Source organism: Notechis scutatus, chromosome 3 (assembly GCF_049901735.1).
Source record: "Notechis scutatus isolate UNSWTSFEM ecotype Mainland chromosome 3, rNotScu1.2, whole genome shotgun sequence".
NCBI classification, from domain to species: Eukaryota; Metazoa; Chordata; class Lepidosauria; order Squamata; family Elapidae; genus Notechis; species Notechis scutatus.
In genome coordinates, this window is record NC_142011.1 from 194,302,204 (window position 1) to 194,320,230 (window position 18,027).

Consider the following 18,027-nt stretch of genomic DNA (forward strand, 5'->3'; position numbering starts at 1 on the left):
CAAAGAAGAGGGGGTCAGTCTATTCTCCAAAACCCCTAGAAGACAGGACAAGAAGCAATGGGTGGAAGCTAATCAAAGAGAGAAGAAACCTAGAACCAAGAAGAAATTAGAACAATTAACCAGTGGGACAACTTGCCTCCAAAAGTTGTGGATGCTCCAACACTGGAAGTTTTAAAGAAGAGATTGGACAACCATTTGTCTGAAGTGGTGTAGGGTTTCCTGCCTAGGCAGGGGGGTGGACTAGAAGACCTCTAAAGTCCTCTCCAACTGTTTCTATTCTATTCTATTCTATTCTATTCTATTCTATTCTATTCTAACTGTTGTAAGTCGAGGGCTATCTGTAGCTGCTTTTTGCAGTGCCCTGTAATCAAACGACTACCATTTATGACATTTTGTCTGGGAACTAGTGTTCACTTCTGGTTTCTGGCAAAAACCTGCCCACATAGACTGTAGGTTTGATTAACTAGGGTGTTTGCTTATTGACTGCAGCAGTCGCTTAAGGACCAAAATGTCTGTTTAACAGCCACAAGAATTTGCTTAACAACAGTGAGGTTCGCTTAATGACCATTGCTAATAAGATAAAAATAAGTCCAGTCACATGGTGAGCCTTTTCACCACCATCCCTTAGAGTTGTAAGTCAAGGACTGCGGTTCAGTTTTTTTCATTCCTTTTATATTGTGTTTGTAAACATTGCTGAGACGCATTAGCATAAACAGCAGGATAAAGTAGGTTATGTAAATAAATCAAGGGTATAACTGATATATTTTGAGCATGGATTTTGTGATGATCTTGTAGGGACCTGAAGGACCTCGAGGTGAAATTGGATCTCCGGGCCCTCAAGGGCCTCCTGGACCACAAGGGCCAAGCGGACTTTCAATCGAAGGACCTCCAGTAAGTTTATTATGGGGGTTGGACCAGGGGTGGGATTCAAATTTTTTAACAACTGGTTCTGTGGGTGTGGCTAGGTGGGTGTGGCCATGTGATTGGGTGGGCGTGGCTTCTTCTTTGCTTTTTCTTTTTTTGGAGCAACCCCCCCCCCCCCACATTTTTTTGCCTCCTGGGCCTCAGGGAAGCCTCAGGGGGGGCGTTTTTGCTCCCAAGGGCCCAGGAAGGCAAAAAAAAACAGAGCACGTGGGGGTGCAGCTCCCCCTGCACCCCCTTTTGCCTCCTTGGCTTCAGGGAAGCCTCCTGGGTGAAGCAGTAAGACAGTGAGTGGGATCCTGGCACAGCTGATAATTGGAACAGCTGGTCTTCGGGGGGGGGAGAAATACCTTAAGTGACTGGATGGGGGAGAATGCAATCAGCGATGTCGGGCATGTGCGATAAGGACTGACTGGGTGGGGAGGGGAGGGGAGGGGCCGGCAGAGAGGGGTGGGGCCAGCCAGGGGGATGATTTGCCGGTTCTCTGAACTGCGCAGAATCATAACAACCGGTTCTATAGAACCAGTCTGAACCGGTAGAATCTCAGCCCTTGGGTTGGACCTCCAAGGTTCATTCCAACGCTGTTATTCTGTTAGATACTTCTTGTCCAGTGGCTGAGGATCACAAGCCGAAGAGTGTTGGCGCTTCCATGACATGCTTCTGGCGGCATTTGTTTGATAAATAAATAAATATTGCTGTCAGAACTAGGAAATTGATTTAGATGGGGCTTTCATCTGATCCAACAGTGGTCTCCTTTTTTGTGTAGTTTCAGCCACTGCAATGACAGCCTAGGGGATTTTATAAAAAGTTTGATCTAGACAAAGTAGCATCAAAAGTAATATCCTAAAAAGTAGCATCATAATATAATAAGGGTAAGAAAAATATTCCATCAGTTCTAATTTACATGAAAGCTGGAACATGACCACTGAAGTAAAGAGAGAAAGCTCGAACAGCATCCTTCAAAATGAAAAAGATCTTCTGCAGTCACGACATAAGCCTGAGATTGAAAATCAGGCTTGTCAGACTTCGTATCCTGCTCTACGGAGGGGAGACTTGGTCTCTGACAGAAAGCCACTTGAAGAGACCAGAAGCATTTGAAATGTAAATTTACAGGAGGCTTTTATGTATAAGTTGGACTGACAGAATCAGAAATGAGGAGGTGATAAATTGCCTGGGAAAGCCAAGAGAGATCATCAAAACCATAAAAAAAGCGAATATTTCAGATATGTGATGCAACACCCACAAAAATATGGCATATTTCACTTAATCCTACAAGGAAAGACTGAAGGCAAATGAGAGGTCCAGGCAGAAGAAGAACATCATGGCTTCAAAGTCTAAGAGACTGGTTTGGACAAAATCCAGCAGCACTTTTTCGTACTGTTGATAAAAATAGGATCGCCAACATGATCGCTAACATCCGATGATGGATATGGCAGGAGGAGGAGGAGGAGGAAGAGGAGGGAGAGGAGGAGAAGAAGAAGAAGAGGAGGAGGAGGAGGAGGAGGAGGAGGAGGAGGAGAAGGAGGAGGAGGAGGAGGAGGAGGAGGAAGAGGAGGAGAAGAAGAAAGAAGAAGAAGAAGAAGAGAGAAGAAGAAGAAGAAGAAGAAGAAGAAGAAGAGAAGAAGAAGAAGAAGAAGAAGAAGAAGAAGAAGAAGAAGAAGAAGAAGAAGAAGAAGAAGAAGAAGAAGAAGAAGAAGAAGAAGAAGAAGAAGAGAAGAAGAAGTTTTGTGATTCTCCTCTTCTTACTTTTCTTTATAATTTTAGGGCTGTATCAGCAGATTGCTTTCTTCTCTCCTTCCCTCTAGGCCAGATATGGAGACATAGATATGGGAAGGTGGAGGCAGAGAGGAACTAAAGAAAACCAACTTTGTGGTTAAAAGTCTGCTTGTGTAATGGATGTAATCTACAGTCTGCCCAACAACTGTAGATCAAAACAAGCTAAAATTAAAAAAGAATCGGATGCCATGGCTTAAGGATTTAATTAAGGGCTACCCCACCCTTTCTTTCATAGTTGAAAACTTTCTTAACATAGTCTCATAAAAACAATGTTAGGATTCCTTTTTTTCTCCTTCTCCAGAAAGAAATAGAAAATTAATCATTTTGTTTGGATGAGAAAAAAGGAGGGCAGTGAAATAAATAATAAAGAGCTTTTATTCATTTTCAGGGACCAACCGGGGAAAAAGGAGAAAGGGGAGAAATTGGGCGTCCGGGTCTTCAGGTAATCATTTCTGGTCTAGAATGAAGTTACTGCAATTACTCAGTCATTAGAAATTTCAGGGCTGTATTATTATTTATTTATTAAATTTACATACTGCCCATCTCACTATCTGGAGTGACTCTGGGTGGTTTACAAAGCAATAAAAATTGAAATATCAAAGTTATAAATATAGGAACAGTTGCAATTGCAAGAATTAAATTGACCAAAAATCACAGAGCAGAGATAGTGTCTTGTTCTGTCATTGCACCAGCGATCTCCAGCCTAAAGCATCTCCATCTGAACCCATGCCAACTGGCAGAACCAGGTCCTAAGTCCCTTTCAGAAGACCAGGAGAAGTGGGGACGGACCTCACCTCTGTGGGCACAATGTTCCAAAGGATGGAGGGTCACAGCAGAAATGGCTCTTTTCATAGACCTCACCAGCCAAAATTCCTTGGCTGATGGGGTCTACAGTAGGACTCTTCCACTAGAACGTGTGGGATGAACCAATCCCATTGGGGCAGGATGGTTCTTCAGATATTCAGATCTATGCCATAAAGGGGTGTATAGGTAATAGCCAACACCTTACATTGGATCCAGAAGCAGATTGGGAATCAGTGCAGCTTGTGTAACAGTGGTGTTATATGCGCTATGTATCTAGAACTGTCTGCATCAGGGCATTCTGAACCCATTGTAGTTTCCGAATGTTCTTCAAAAGTAAAGGTCTTTAGAGGTTCTCCATCATCCAGGTCATGATTGCCCCAAAGGTGCTTTTTCAGGAGGCAACTGGACTTCCTTGTTTTTTCTTTGAAGACGTTTCACTTCTCATCCAAGAAGCTTCTTCCGCTCTGACAACCCTTCCATTCCCCACTGTCCTGTCAGAGCGGAAGATGCTTCTTGGATGAGAAGTGAAATGTCTTCAAAGAAAAAACAAGGAAGTCCAGTTGCTTCCTGAAAAAACACCTTTGGGACTCTTCAAAGGTACCTCCATGTAGAGCACATTGCAGTAATGCAGATGAGACATGACTATGTATGAGTGACTGAACACTATTACTATTATTACTGTAATCATTCACCAACAGAGGAATTAAGAATAAGTTTTTCTGTGAATTTTGTTCCCGTCAGAGGTATCGGTGGTTATCAATTAGAAATTGGAGAACATCGGAGAGGATTGGACTCTAAATTCTTAATCTTGATGGCATTATTCTTAGGGCTGAATAATTAAATTTCAAATGACGAACAACAGGAGAGTTTGGGTTTTCTCACCCTCCTGTGCATGTTTCTTGGAGAACTTTGAGTGTGCTTTTGTTAATGTGTAGAACTCTTACTATAAGTACTACACTCTAGTGCTCTCTACATCCAATGTGCAGGAAGTGTAGCACCATTTGGGTCAAGGTACTTGAGAGCATTATGTCTTACGCTGATGTCAGTCATGAACAACCAGATCCAGATGTGTAGAATTCAATTAGTAGTTTTATTGCTCAAGTCTACACACAGGAATCTTCTCAGATTGAGGGCTTGTACCTGAGTAAACCTAGATAAAGTTCAATGGCATACAAGTGGTGTGTATGTGAGAGACGTCTTTTGTGCCCATGTAGGATTCCAGACTAATTCCCTGTTTGACTCCTGCCCCTGGCTTGGCCAGTCTCTCTCAAATAATTAGAAAGCAAATCCTGTCAGACTCAAGTAGGCTAAAGAATTGGTCCTCTAATGTCAACATCTTCTTTATCCTCCAGGTCACCTTGCTATCCTCCAGATTTGCAAGAAGGGAGCTTGGGAACTGGAGGTGGAAGGTGTATCTGAATTGGCATCCTAGCAGGCGTCAGGCAAGGGTTGAACCTTGACAGTTGTAAAAGTATGGAGAATATGTTCCAAAGTTCCAGGGCTCAGCTAGTTCTGTCCTGCTGGGGATGCATAACAAAGGCTCACCATATTTTGTCTGATGAAAGCAATTGCATGCAATGCTACCTGCACAATTCTCTAGTGAGAAGGCTGACAATGCCTGGCCCATTTACACCTGCGATGTCCCTGCAAGCTGCAGGGACATCATGAAACCTTCAGTTCAGACATTTGATTCCAAGGTAATTGGTTTGACTCTCCCTCAGAACATTTATCTGAAGCTTCATGGCTCAATAAAAGTGATAGGTGGACAGAGCAATGCCATCAATCAGTCTATATTTAGATTTATATATTCTTTTTAGAAATATGGATAAGTAAATTTACACGATTATTGCTATTATTAGCAGAAATGTGTATTTAAGTGTATAATTTGACTCTTTTTTTGGGGTGTTCCTCAGGGTATTCCAGGACCAACGGGGTCACCAGGACGAGATGGAAGCCAAGGTCCAAGGGTAATATGAAAGAATTAATAGTAATCATCCAGCTACTTCAGTTTGCTCTGTTCTTCTAATGCTTAATTTTACATACTGTAAACTGCTCTTACTAGGATGAGTTCACATTACATGTTTCAATGCTATACCTGGATGATCAAAACACAATTCCTGTATTAAGGTCATACAAGACCCAAAGAAAGAAACCATGTTATCATTTAGCATGACAACATCAGTCTGGTTCAGACAATTTCCTAGTGGTTGGATTATCACACAACCTGTTGAATTCCAAAACACCAAAGTCCATTTTAGCTTAATCTAGCATGTTGTACATAACCAGTCCTAGAGACCCTTTATTCTTCCTCTACCAGCAGAAAATTCTGATTTAGTTCAGTGGTGTTAAGATGCTTCACGGTGAATCCTGGTGAGGGAAGTACCCAGGATGGCTGACAGATGTTGATTCTGCAGAGGCTAAGAATGAAAGCATTTCTTAGTTCACCTTAAGGGGACGTGCAAAGAACCACTACAAATCTCAACTCAATTCCCCACATTTATTTTCAGTAAGAGATTGGCTTCAAAAGGCTAATTTTGGTTGAGATTATGAAATTGGAGTGCAGTCTTTCTTTTACAGGCGGCTTTTTATTCTTTCGTGTCTGAGATGGATGTACTGTACTTTCCAGATGTTTGGGATATAGAGGCTGGAAAAAAGGGATATTACCATTTCTTCCTCCTGCTGAAGCAGAGTCCCAATGTTTTTCCTTCCACTCCGGCAAATATTTTGAAATGAATTCCTGCCTCCTTTTCTCTACAGCATCTGATGTTGCCTGAAGCGAGTTACTCCACTCCATTGATGGCCTGTTTGTGTCAGTTCATGATATTTTTTGTTGGGGTTTTGGTTCACCCTTAGCAGGGAGCAAATGCTATCATCAAACTGGATGGAGCTTTTATTTGTTATAGACACGAACTAGAATTGCCTCTATAAATATTTACTCCGAAGGAAGATTCGCTTTGGTCTAAATATATAACAGTTTTCCGTATGTTATCCAGATGTCTGGGAGTACAATTTTAGAACTGTCAGTCAGTGTGTATATAAATGTGGTGCACACCACATTTTCTCAATGAGCTTCGTGTTTTAGGATTTTTTTTAAAATTGAAATCTTTTATTTTCTTCAAATATTCTTGAGAAGGAATTTGTGAAGGACAAGTCACTATTTTAGTGTCATTGTAATTTTTAACGGTCACTAAATGAACTGTTGTAAGTTGAGGACCACCTGTAGATGAATCAGAAGCTAAGGACCGAAGATGGGTCACTGAGGGTTGTCTGAAGGTCTAGAACACGGATGTCAAACTCACAGTGTCACATTGCCGTCATGTGATGTTTCGCAATGTTTTTTCCCCCCTTTGCGGAGCTGGGATGGGCGTGGCCTGCACGTGATGCATCCGGCCCACAGGCCACCAGTTTGACACCCCTGATCTAGAAATATCTGGCTTATACTTCAACCTTGTTACCATCTTTGGTAATAGCTGCTATTGAGAGTCTGGTTGAAGTTATGATAGTTACTGGCAGAGTTTAATAAGAGAAACTGTGGATGGAGTGTTTGCTATGAAGAAATGAGTGATAGATGAAAAAGATTGGAACGAGAATGATGAATATAACAAATATATTAATTTCTGCAGGCTTTTCTGTCATACCCCATTCTTTTTTTTTCCTATTGAAATGTTATGAATCTTGATACATTGTATTGTTTCAATGCATATTTCAATGCAGTAATTTTTATTACGTATGTATGTATGTATGTATGTATGTATGTATGTATGTAAAAGAAGAAACAGACATCCTGCGATCTCTGGAACTTAAAATTACATTTATTGTACTTACTAAGCTTTCGTCAGCCTCTGTTGACATCAGAGTATTAAGCTTAGTAAGTACAATAAATGTAATTTTAAGTTCTGGAGATCGCAGGATGTCTGTTTCTTCTTTTACAAGTATATCTGGAATTCGTATTTTTAGAATAGTTTGTAATACACACACACACAAACACACACACACACACGTTGTAAATTATACTATTATTCATAAAGCTGAAAGTACTGATAAGAAGAAGAAAAAAGTAACCATTCTATCAACAATGATAGCATTTTAGGATGCAAGCCTAAAATTATATAACTTGTCATCCAAAATTGAGCATAACATTAAAAAAGGACCACTGCATGTCATATTGAAGTACATAGTTATATGACAATAGTTTTGGCCTAAAATGAATTACTTACCATAATATTAAGATCTCAATTGTATTATTATTGAGCTGTGGTGGTACAGTAGTTAGAAAGCAGTATTGCAGGCAAACTCTGCCCACTTCCAGAAGTTCAATCCTCACTGGCTCAGGATTGATTCATGTAACCACTGTGTAAAAGTCTAAGTGCTAATGCCATTTTTATGTCAATAAAAAGAGAGAAAGCATAGATGAAGGAAATATTTTAACGTGCTATAACTTATAAATATTTTAACTTTAACTTAAAAATAAACATCTTTTTAGGTTCCATAACCTGGTCTTATACCTTGGGTGAGGCATAAAGCATAGGAGTGGAGAACCTGTAGCTTCTTAGCTGTGGTGAGGAATGGTAGTATTGTAGTTACAGCAACATCTGGAGGGCCACAGCCTCCCAATATCTGGGCAGAGTATGTCAGTTTGCAATAATGATAGCATTGTTTGAATAATAAAGGTAGCAATCTATATTGTAGAAGCACAGGACAGTGCAAAACCTATGAGGAAAATGCTTGCCAAGTAGAAAGTGCCTTTCTTCAAAACAATAAAGCAAATATGCCTTTCTCCTGCTTTGCACGACTTTTCTTGAGCATCTTTGTGCCTATCATTTCTTTTCATGGACAGGGAGGTTGTGGGATAAAGCTATTCATAACTGGGATTGTTTATTTGCTTACCATCCATGACAGTTAACTGCCTACAATTTTCCATCTCCTTGGCTTTAGTCTGTCATTGAGTCATTGTGTGTAAAGCCAAGAATGATAAACAGTAAAAAATAGGGTTGTGTTCTGCTAACTTTCCATGTTCTAATTGTAATAGTTTTCTTTCTTTCTTTCTTTCTTTCTTTCTTTCTTTCTTTCTTTCTTTCTTTCTTTCTTTCTTTCTTTCTTTCTTTCTTTCTTTCTTTCTTTCTTTCCTTCCTTCTTTCCTTCCTCCTTCCTTCCTTCTTTCCTTCCTTCCTTCCTTCCTTCCTTCCTTCCTTCCTTCCTTCCTTCCTTCCTTCCTTCCTTCCTTCCTTCCTTTTTTTCCTTCTTCCTTTCCTTTCCTTCCCCTCTCCCCCTCCCTCTCTCTCTCCCTCTGTCAAACTGATCTGCTTTGCTATTTCTGCAAGCACATCTAGTAACAGGGTTAAAACCCTCTTCATTCCAAATGATTCTTTTCCTAAGCACATTACACAGATGTTAAGTTTGTTCAGATGACAGGGAACTATTTTACAAGAGTTTGTTTATTTTAAAGGAAAAAACTGGCCTGCCAGCTATGATTCTAAGCAAACTATCAAACTCTCTGTCTCAGGAATCGTAGGGGAGAGGAAGAGAAACAATTCTTTGCCATACGTTTATTCTCAGCTCAGTCATTACAATAAATAAGACATTACAATGGGTATGCATCATAAAGTATCCGCTCATATGTTTCATCTCATGACTTTCTTCCAAGTTTATATATCTAAAAACTACATTGTAAAACTTAGAATCCTTAAGTTTTAGAGGCACTTGGAGAATTAAGGCAGCTTTGCTGGCCATCCTATCAAATAATATTTTCCTTCTCAGAATAGTATGTGCACAATGTATTTGCCATCTGGTGTGATAACAGCACTCTCACAATACTAAAATCACTTGGATTCTAAAGCTGAGCTTGTGTTAATCAAGGGCACCCTGCCCCTTTTAAATCTGTATTATTGTGGCATATCATTAAAAACGGTAAGGTTTCACTTGCCTTGCCATGCCTACCATTTTCAACTGATTGATCCTATCCGCTCCCCGCCATGACATATATATTTTATGTATCCCAAGGTGCTTTTTCAAAAGGAAGTTGGACTTTCTGCTTGTTGTTTTTTTCTCCTTGAAAACTAGCTTTTCATCCAAAAAGCTTTTGAAGTTGCAGAACTGAAGAAGCTTCTTGGATGAGAAGCGAAACATTTTCAAGGAGAAAAAAAGCACAAGAAAGTCCAATTGCCTTTTGAAAAAGTATCTTTGGCACAGACAAATGATTGAGAATCTTCATAGACATATTTTAAATTTGGTGTGTGTCTGTGTGGGCATGCGTGCTTTGGTGTAAAAGGAATGCCATGTGAGAAGCAACATCAGAATCAGTGGTGGGATTCAAAAAAATTTTTTACTACCGGTTTTGTGGGTGTGGCTTGGTGGGCATGGGGTGGTTTGGTGGGCGTGGCTTGGTGGGTATGACAAGGGAACCATACTGTAAAATCCCCATTCCCTCCCCAGCCCACTAACCTGCTTTCCAGCTCCGTTCTCCTGTGCAGGGCAACAAAAGAAGACCCAGCCGATGAGTTGGGACTCGAGAGGCAGCGAATAGATGGGGGCAGGGCCAGTCAGAGGTGGGATTTGCCAGTTCTCCAAACTACTCAAAATTTCCACTACCGGTTCTCCAGAACTGGTCAGAACCTGCTGAATACCACCTCTGATTAGAATGTGTAGTATATGCAACAAGCAACTTCATAGTCTTAAAAGTAGCAGTTCTCCAGTTGACTTGCATGCTGTGGAAACTAGAGATGAACTGGACCAGTTAGGCATGGAGTCCGTCCTCTTGTTCAAAGTAGGAATACAGTTTACTATCTGACCTCCACTTGAACACTTTTAGCAAAGGTGTTGCTAAAAGTTGCCTTCACCATTGTCTTCATTGTCATGCCACTAATACTATTACAAACTGCCCTACTGTAATTTTTCTAGGATTAAGTTTTGAACTTGGAAGAATAAGCAAAGAGAATTCCACATCTGTTATTTATCAGAATGTGGCAATATGAATTCATTCCCTAAACTGCTTTCCAGTTAATCTCCTTTTTTTGCACACATGCTCACACCGCAAAACCTTGAGAAGCAGGACTACATGGTCTATGCAAAGGTGGAAATGAAGTGTGTGTGTGTGTGTGTGTGTGTGTGTATAGCAAATGAGCATAGCAGAAACAAACTACGAACGACTCAGCTGCAACAATTCCACATTAGCTTTATTCAATCAATCAAGAACATCTACGTGACTCCAAAAGTAGAATATTTGGCTTAAAGCATAAATTTGAATTTTATTGTAAATGCTACAGAAATCTTGCATAGAAAGTGTCAGGTGCAAAAGATCAGGACCACACATGAAATTACAATTAAACTGATTTATTACTAATCATTAGTAATTAGTAATTTATTACTAATGAATCATGAATCGGCACAAGAATCTACTCAACTAAGACCACTATCTTGGTATTAAATAAGAGCTAACAAATTCATGGGAGGTTGGACTTTGTTTGGTTGTGGCTAGGCTGATTCCTCTTTTGGCTCTGTCCCAGTTTTTGCCACTCCTTCTCCTACAAACAGCCGTATGAGTAATACACTTTAGCCATAGGAACTAAGTTTAAAAGGTTTCCAAAAATTCTACAACAACCATCCATTTTATTAATCCAAATCATTTATTGGAATTCTCCACCATTACTTGTTTTTGGTTAATATTAAGCAAAAGGAAACAGATGACAATGAGTTCAGTTATTTAGCTTTATATAGTACTATATCAGGGGTATCAAACTCAAGGCCTGCAGGCCATATCTGGCCCACGAGGTGCTTTGATCTAGCCCATGGGGAATCAGTTAAGGACTGGCCTGTGGTGTCTCTGCCAGTGAAAATGCTGGCAGTGGGTTGCAGGAGGCCATCGCAGCTGAAAATGGAGCTTATGAGGCCCGCACACGGTCCTTCCGAGCTCCGTTTTCACTGGCAGAGGGTTGCAGGAGGCCATGTCAGGTGAAAACAGAGCTTGGGAGCCCGTTTTCACTGGCAGAGTGCTCGGGCCCCCACAGGCACCCCTGACATGAGTGACATTGAGCTGGCCATGCCCCCCGGCCCCCCAAGGTCACACAATGAGGCCCTCAATGAAATCAAGTTTGATACCTCTGTATTATAACTATATGAGAATTAATACAACTTTCATATGTATGGTATGGCTAGTTCTTTTAAACCGTTATAATGAGCAAAACAGTAATCCAAGAACTTTCATGTCTTTTAGGGCGTGACAGGCAAAGACGGACCAACTGGACCTCCAGGTTCCTCAGGACCAGTGGTAAACACGATCATATTATTCCATTCTTTAAAAAATGGTTAAAAACTCTGAATCACAAAAGGGGAGTGAGGAATATGTGTTAACTTGCTTTCATTGCTAAATAACAAAGTTAATCTGTTAACTCTGGATTTTCCCACACAATGGCTGACGATGCTCATGTCCCCACAAATAATGTGCCTCTTAAACAACTATACTTTTAAAAATATCTAATTATCTGTGAAATAAAGTGTATGCCTTTGGCATCATTTTTATTTCCAAAGACACTTCTGGATCTCAAATGAGACTTGAGGTCTGTTTTAGAAAATAGAAATGATGGATGATGAATCAGAATCTTTATGTTTTTTAAAAGGTCACGAATCTCTGAACTAATTTAAACCATAACATGCAATAGCTAAAACCCTGAGTCAGTTCCAAAGATTAGGGAGTTATTCCCAGAATTATTAGTCCCAGCTTTGGCATCGAATGATCCACCTAATGATCAGGGATGTCATGGCTCAGAGTTTCATTTCTGGTTTTATTCCATGGAATTTCCATGTCAAGACCATCGATCCAACTTGGGAAAGAGACCTCAAGGCCAAAAACTTGGAATAGCAAATGGTCTGTAGAGATTCTTAGTCGTCCAGTTCATGGTCGTCCCAAAGGTACTTTTACAGGAGGCAACTGGACTTTCTTGTTTTTTTCTTTTGAAGATGTTTCACTTCTCCTCCAGGAAGCTTCTTCAGCTCTGACTGGATAGTGGGGGATGGAAGGATTTATATTCCTTACAGACAGCTGGTGATTTGCATTCTTTTAGTGGGTCATTGAATGGTAATGGTGTGGGAGTAGGAATGGATTTCCAGAGGAAAAATTACAGACTTCAGGGACCAGGAGAACTACTCAGGTGATCCCCAAAGACACAGATATTACCTCCAAGTGCTTCAACGACCCTCTAAAAGGATGCAAATGACAAGCTGTTTGCAAGGAATACAAATCTTTCCATTCCCCACTGTCCTGTCAGAGCTGAAGAAGCTTCTTGGATGAGAAACGAAACGTCTTCAAAAGAAAAAAAAACAAGAAAGTCCAGTTGCCTCCTGAAAAAAAAGCATCTTTGGGACTGGAATAGAAAATCTTTAAAAATTTAAAAAAAATACCTTGCTTCATCTAGCAGTTAATTTCACCCATTTTATTTTGCCTGGATCATTGTAATCATAGTTCGAACAGTAAGAAAGGAAAATCAGGGAATATATTTGTAAACAGTTAAAACAATCCAGATCAGTCTTAAGTATCATTCTTAAGGGCAGGATAAGAAATAATGGGTAGAAGGTTCTTAATGAGAGATCCAACTTGGAAATAAAAAGGAATTTCCTGACAGTAAGAACAGATAATCAGTGGAACCGCTTGCTTCCTGGAATTATGGGTGCTCTATCACTACAGGTCTTCAAAAATAGACAACTATTTCTCTGGGTTAGTATAGGATACTTGCCTTGGGCAAGGGATTGAATTAGAAAAACTCCAAGGTCCTCCAAGATCCCTTCCAGCCTATGATTTTACATATTTTATTCGGGAGATGACAAGGCCAATTGTCTAAGTGCTCTTAGACAAACTATGAATTACCGTGAAATGTAAACACAGCCAGTACCTCTGTAATCAGGAGAGGGCAGAACAAAGGGATATGATTGGAAAAAAATGAAAGAAAATCTGGGAAACTCCTGAATGAATGTCATTGAATGGACAATGCAGGAGTTGTCATCTGAGAAGCAAATAGTCATGGATATGCAAAAGAAGAAGTTTCATTATGAATGACAGGTGGAGTCTTCCATGCTGGGACAAATATTGCATCCAGTTGGTCACCACACTATTAAAAAGATGTTGAGATTCTAGAAAAAGTGCAGAGAAGAGCAACCAGGATGATTAGGGGACTGGAGACTAAATCAATGAGAGTATCTGCACCAAGACAAATTCCTTGTGTGTCCAACCACACTTGGCCAATAAAGAATTCTATATGATCATACGAAGAACGGTTACAGGAACTGGGCCTGGCTAGTCTAGTGAAGAGAAGGACCAGGGGAGACATGATAGCAGTCTTCCAATATTTGAGGGGCTGCCACAGAGAGGAAGAGGTCAACTTATTTCCTAATATTTCTGTACTTATTTCTGTACCTGAAGGCCAGACGAGGAATAATGGATTGAAACGGATTAAGGAGAGATACAACCTAGAAATAAGGAAAATTTTTCTGACAGTGAGAGCAATCAACCAATGGAATAATTTGCCTTCAGAAGTTTCATCACTGGAGGCTTTCAAGAAGGGATTGGACTGCCATTTGTCAGAAATGATGTAGACTCTTTTCCTTGTGGGTGGTGGTGGAGGGTGGACTAGATGACCTAAAAATTCCCTTCCAAGTCTGTTAATCTGTTAAATAAATCTGTGGGCCAACAAATTTATTGCTGCTTTTGTGGAAAAGTTTGCTGAGCAAATAACTTGGTTGGTAGATGAGACCATATCTGTGCTTCTGCAGGAATGATTAGCATTTGATTTACCAGTGGAGGAAGTGCATAGTTAACCTGACCATGACTTATCGGCTGTCTTTTTGATTCTTGGGCCAAGGTGTTAGAGAATAACAGCAAAGTTTCAAAGCACAGTTATACATAAACAGGGAATCAGGCTGTCTGAACTTCTATTACTTTATTGTTTTCTCTATGCAGGGAATACCAGGTGCTCCAGGTGCCCCAGGAATAATGGGTAGTGTTGGCCCACAAGGAGATGCTGGACCACCTGTAAGTAAAAGTCCACCATACTCTTGTCTCTGTGTGTGTGTGTGTGTGTGTGTGTATTTGTGTCTGTACAGATAGTCCTTTACTTATGACCATAATTGCGACTTAAACTTATATCAGCAAGCAATGTGGTTGTTGTTCTATTGCCAGTAAAGAGACTCGCAGACCGGAGTTGAATTCAGCTCTTTAATAATAACAAGTAACTTCAACTGCAGTCGAGCCGCAGCAGCCCTTTTTATAGCGGCTGCTCGCGGCTTGCAACCAATGGCATTTATTTAAACTTCCCGCCGCTTTAGGCGGCCAATCCGATACTGACAATATTAACCAATCCTTTCGTTGCATTAACTAACCAATAGGAACATCGACTTAGAAGTCTCTATTTGAATACACTACAGTTGTTAAGTGAGTTGTGGCTGATTTTATGACCTATTTGGCCATGATTGTTAAAGGAATCCAGCTTCAACCTCATTGACTTTGCTTGTCAGAAGCCCTCTGGGAAGATCAGAAATGGTGATTATGTGACCCCAGGGTGCTGGAATTGTCATAAATACATGCCAGTTGTCAAGTGTCCAAATTTTGATCACTTAACCCAGAGAATACTGAGGTGGTCCATAAGTTAAGACCAGTGATAAGTTACTTTTTCCAATGCTCTCATAACTTTGAATGATCATTAATGGAATGAGCAATTAAAAGAAATAATAATGGCTAATTTACTTGTACATTGTGATACATAAGAGAATAATTCCATAAATATTTTGTAGATCCATCTTTATTTGATGGATCTCCTCAACTTTATTTTGTGGACCTCCTCAACTATACCTCATAAATGTAACCTTATTTTTGCCTTCCATGTGTTGGCGGCTAGGACAGTTCCTCAAATGATCAAGCAAATGTTTTTTCAAGCAGACACAAATGACAATATGGTAGGACAACCCAGATATCCAGGCATTTCTCTCAGGCATTGCCATGATCAAAACTGTTGCGTTCCAATAATTCTGATTTCTGCTGAAGACCTGGACATTCTAACATCCTCAGAGCCAAATTGGAAACCATCCTTTTAAAGGAAAATAATCTTTCATGTGTGTAGGGAGCAAATGTTTCATTTTTCCTCCTAGCCATGGTTTTCACAAAATCATACCCTTCCCGCATAAAGCAAGTAGCTTTTGAATGAAAGGTCCTTTTGTCATCCCCGCAAAGTCTCTCTACACTCCCCCACCCAATGCTAACTGTAACGTTGGTTGGGGTGGAAGATTTTCACCAGTGTAGCTGAGAAAATTTCCACCTTGCTTTATCTCCATGTGCCTAGACAGAAATGATTTTGGAAACACTGACATGTTTTGACATGCACCAGAGGTGGTATTCAGCAGGTTCTGACCAGTTCTGGAGAACCGGTAGTGGAAATTTTGATTAGTTCAGAGAACCAGCAAATACCACCTCTGACTGAAGATTTTACAGTATCCTTCCCCTGCCATGCTCACCAAGCCACGCCCACAGAACCGGTAGTAAAAAAAATTGAATCCCACCACTGAACTGCACTACTGAAGTAACATTTACTTTGCCTCTGTAGACATTTAAAACAGCTCTATTTGAATTTTTTTTTCCTTTGACTTAGAATGAAAACAATGGCTGCCTTCCAAGAAATCTTTTTACACAAGTTCCCCAACAGAGCAGAGTTTGAAAGATCCTACTGATAAGTGTGGGATCCGCTATGAAAGTCTGCCTGGAATATGACCATTTTTTGAAGCTATTATAACAATAGCACTTAGACTTATGTACCGCTTCACAGTGCTTTAAAGCCCTCTCTAAGTACTTTACAGAGTCAGCATATTTCCCCCAACAATCTGGCTCCTCGTTTTACCGACCTCAGAAATATGGAAGACTGAGTCAAACCTGAGTCGGTGAGAATCAAACTGCTGGCAGTTGGCAGAATACTCTGCAATACTGCATTCTAACAACTGCACCACCACGGCTCTTATACTAATTATATACACAGATGCCTTTATTCTAACCCAAATATCAACCAATATCTAGATGGCCAAAAGCTCTTCACGAGCATATCACACCTCATCACAAAGACACCACACTAGTTAACTAATTCTGGTAAACTTTGCGGTCATCTTTGAAGTGTGTTGGGAAGTACACTCCCATCTTTCTTAAATTATTGTTGCAGTGGGATGGAAAACCCACGACTTACACGTTGCCACATTTTAAAAAGCCAGTGAATTACAAAGGAGTGTGGAACTTATTTACATTACATGTTGTGCTTATTTACATTACATTTTGTGCTTCTCTCCAACCCAGGGACTTCCTGGAGTAAAAGGCGAGAAAGGTGAACGTGTAAGTGCCTTAATCACAGATTTTGAGGGCCGCTTCTTTGTTTTTAGACTAAAACTCTACTTTGGGAGGTGGGTTGTTCTTTTTTCAGGATCTGTAGGCGGCAGTCCTGTGTGTGTTTATGTAGGAGTAAGTCCTGTGGACCTTGTGAATAGACACCATAGGCCAGTGATGGCTAACTTTTTTGTCATTGCGTGCCGAAAGTGCATGCGCACATGTGTGCCTGCACCCATAATGCAATGCACATGCGACCCCTTCCGCCCCCATGCGCATGCGTACACAACTCCCCCCCATGCATGCCGCACGCCTCTGCACATGTGCACACATCTTGTGTGCGCGCCCTCCCCACCACATGCACGGCAAATACCTGACAATCAGCTGGCTGTCGGGAGGCATGGGTGCATGCGCAGTGCATCTCTTGCGGGCAACAGCTCACGTGCTGGCAGATATGGCTCTGTGTGCCACTTCCAGCATGCATGCCATAGGTTCACCATCATGGCCATGGGCTGTGCTGCCAAGACATCCCAACCTTTCCCCAGTTTAGTACCCTTCAGATGAGTTGGGATTCCCAGGAAGCCACATGGGGATTGAAAGTTCAAAGAATTGTATTCTCAGCACATTTGGAAGAGGTCAAGTTAGTGAAGGTGAATTGTATGTGAGGAACATCTGTATTTTATGCCGCTTATGGAAGCTGATGTATCACTATATCTTTAATGTGCAGGGAGATCTTCAGACCCATGCAATGGTACGGGCAGTAGCTCGTCAGGTGTGTGAACAGCTTATCCAAAGTGAGTACAAGAACTGCTGTACTATCATGGTTCTAATGATTTCTAGGTTTTAGCTGCTAGATGTATTTGGGCTTTTTTAAAAAAATTACATTTTGTGTACTTTATTGGGCTAGAGCAGGGGTGTGATGACCCGGGGCATGGCCCAAAGGCAACACAGTCAGATAATCAGTAGGAGTCCCTTTATTAGCTCCAACTTTGCCCCCAATGTCCTGGTTACCTTCTGGGCTGGAGAAAAAGTCTCCCAGGAACAGCCTTTGGCTGCAGAGAATCTTGTCCAAAACGGGGTCAACAAAAACTGTAACTATAAGTCCAATCAAGGCAAGATGAGTTAATTAGTCCAGCAGGGCAGGAGAAGGAATTCCAGAAGTGAAAGAACGGCAGTAATTCAAC

General features: G+C 40.8%; 1 protein-coding gene across 2 annotated transcripts in view; it reads left to right on the top strand.

The window, feature by feature from the left end:
* The window catches only part of COL14A1 (collagen type XIV alpha 1 chain), a 137,441-nt gene that overhangs the window by 96,510 nt on the left and 22,904 nt on the right, over positions 1-18,027 (top strand). For both annotated transcript variants that reach the window (XM_087962145.1, XM_087962144.1), the window contains exons 37-43: positions 796-891; positions 3,086-3,139; positions 5,415-5,468; positions 11,711-11,764; positions 14,447-14,518; positions 16,817-16,852; positions 17,571-17,637. In XM_087962145.1, the coding sequence (XP_087818271.1) occupies positions 796-891; positions 3,086-3,139; positions 5,415-5,468; positions 11,711-11,764; positions 14,447-14,518; positions 16,817-16,852; positions 17,571-17,637 (433 nt within the window). The remainder of the gene's footprint in view (positions 1-795; positions 892-3,085; positions 3,140-5,414; positions 5,469-11,710; positions 11,765-14,446; positions 14,519-16,816; positions 16,853-17,570; positions 17,638-18,027) is intronic.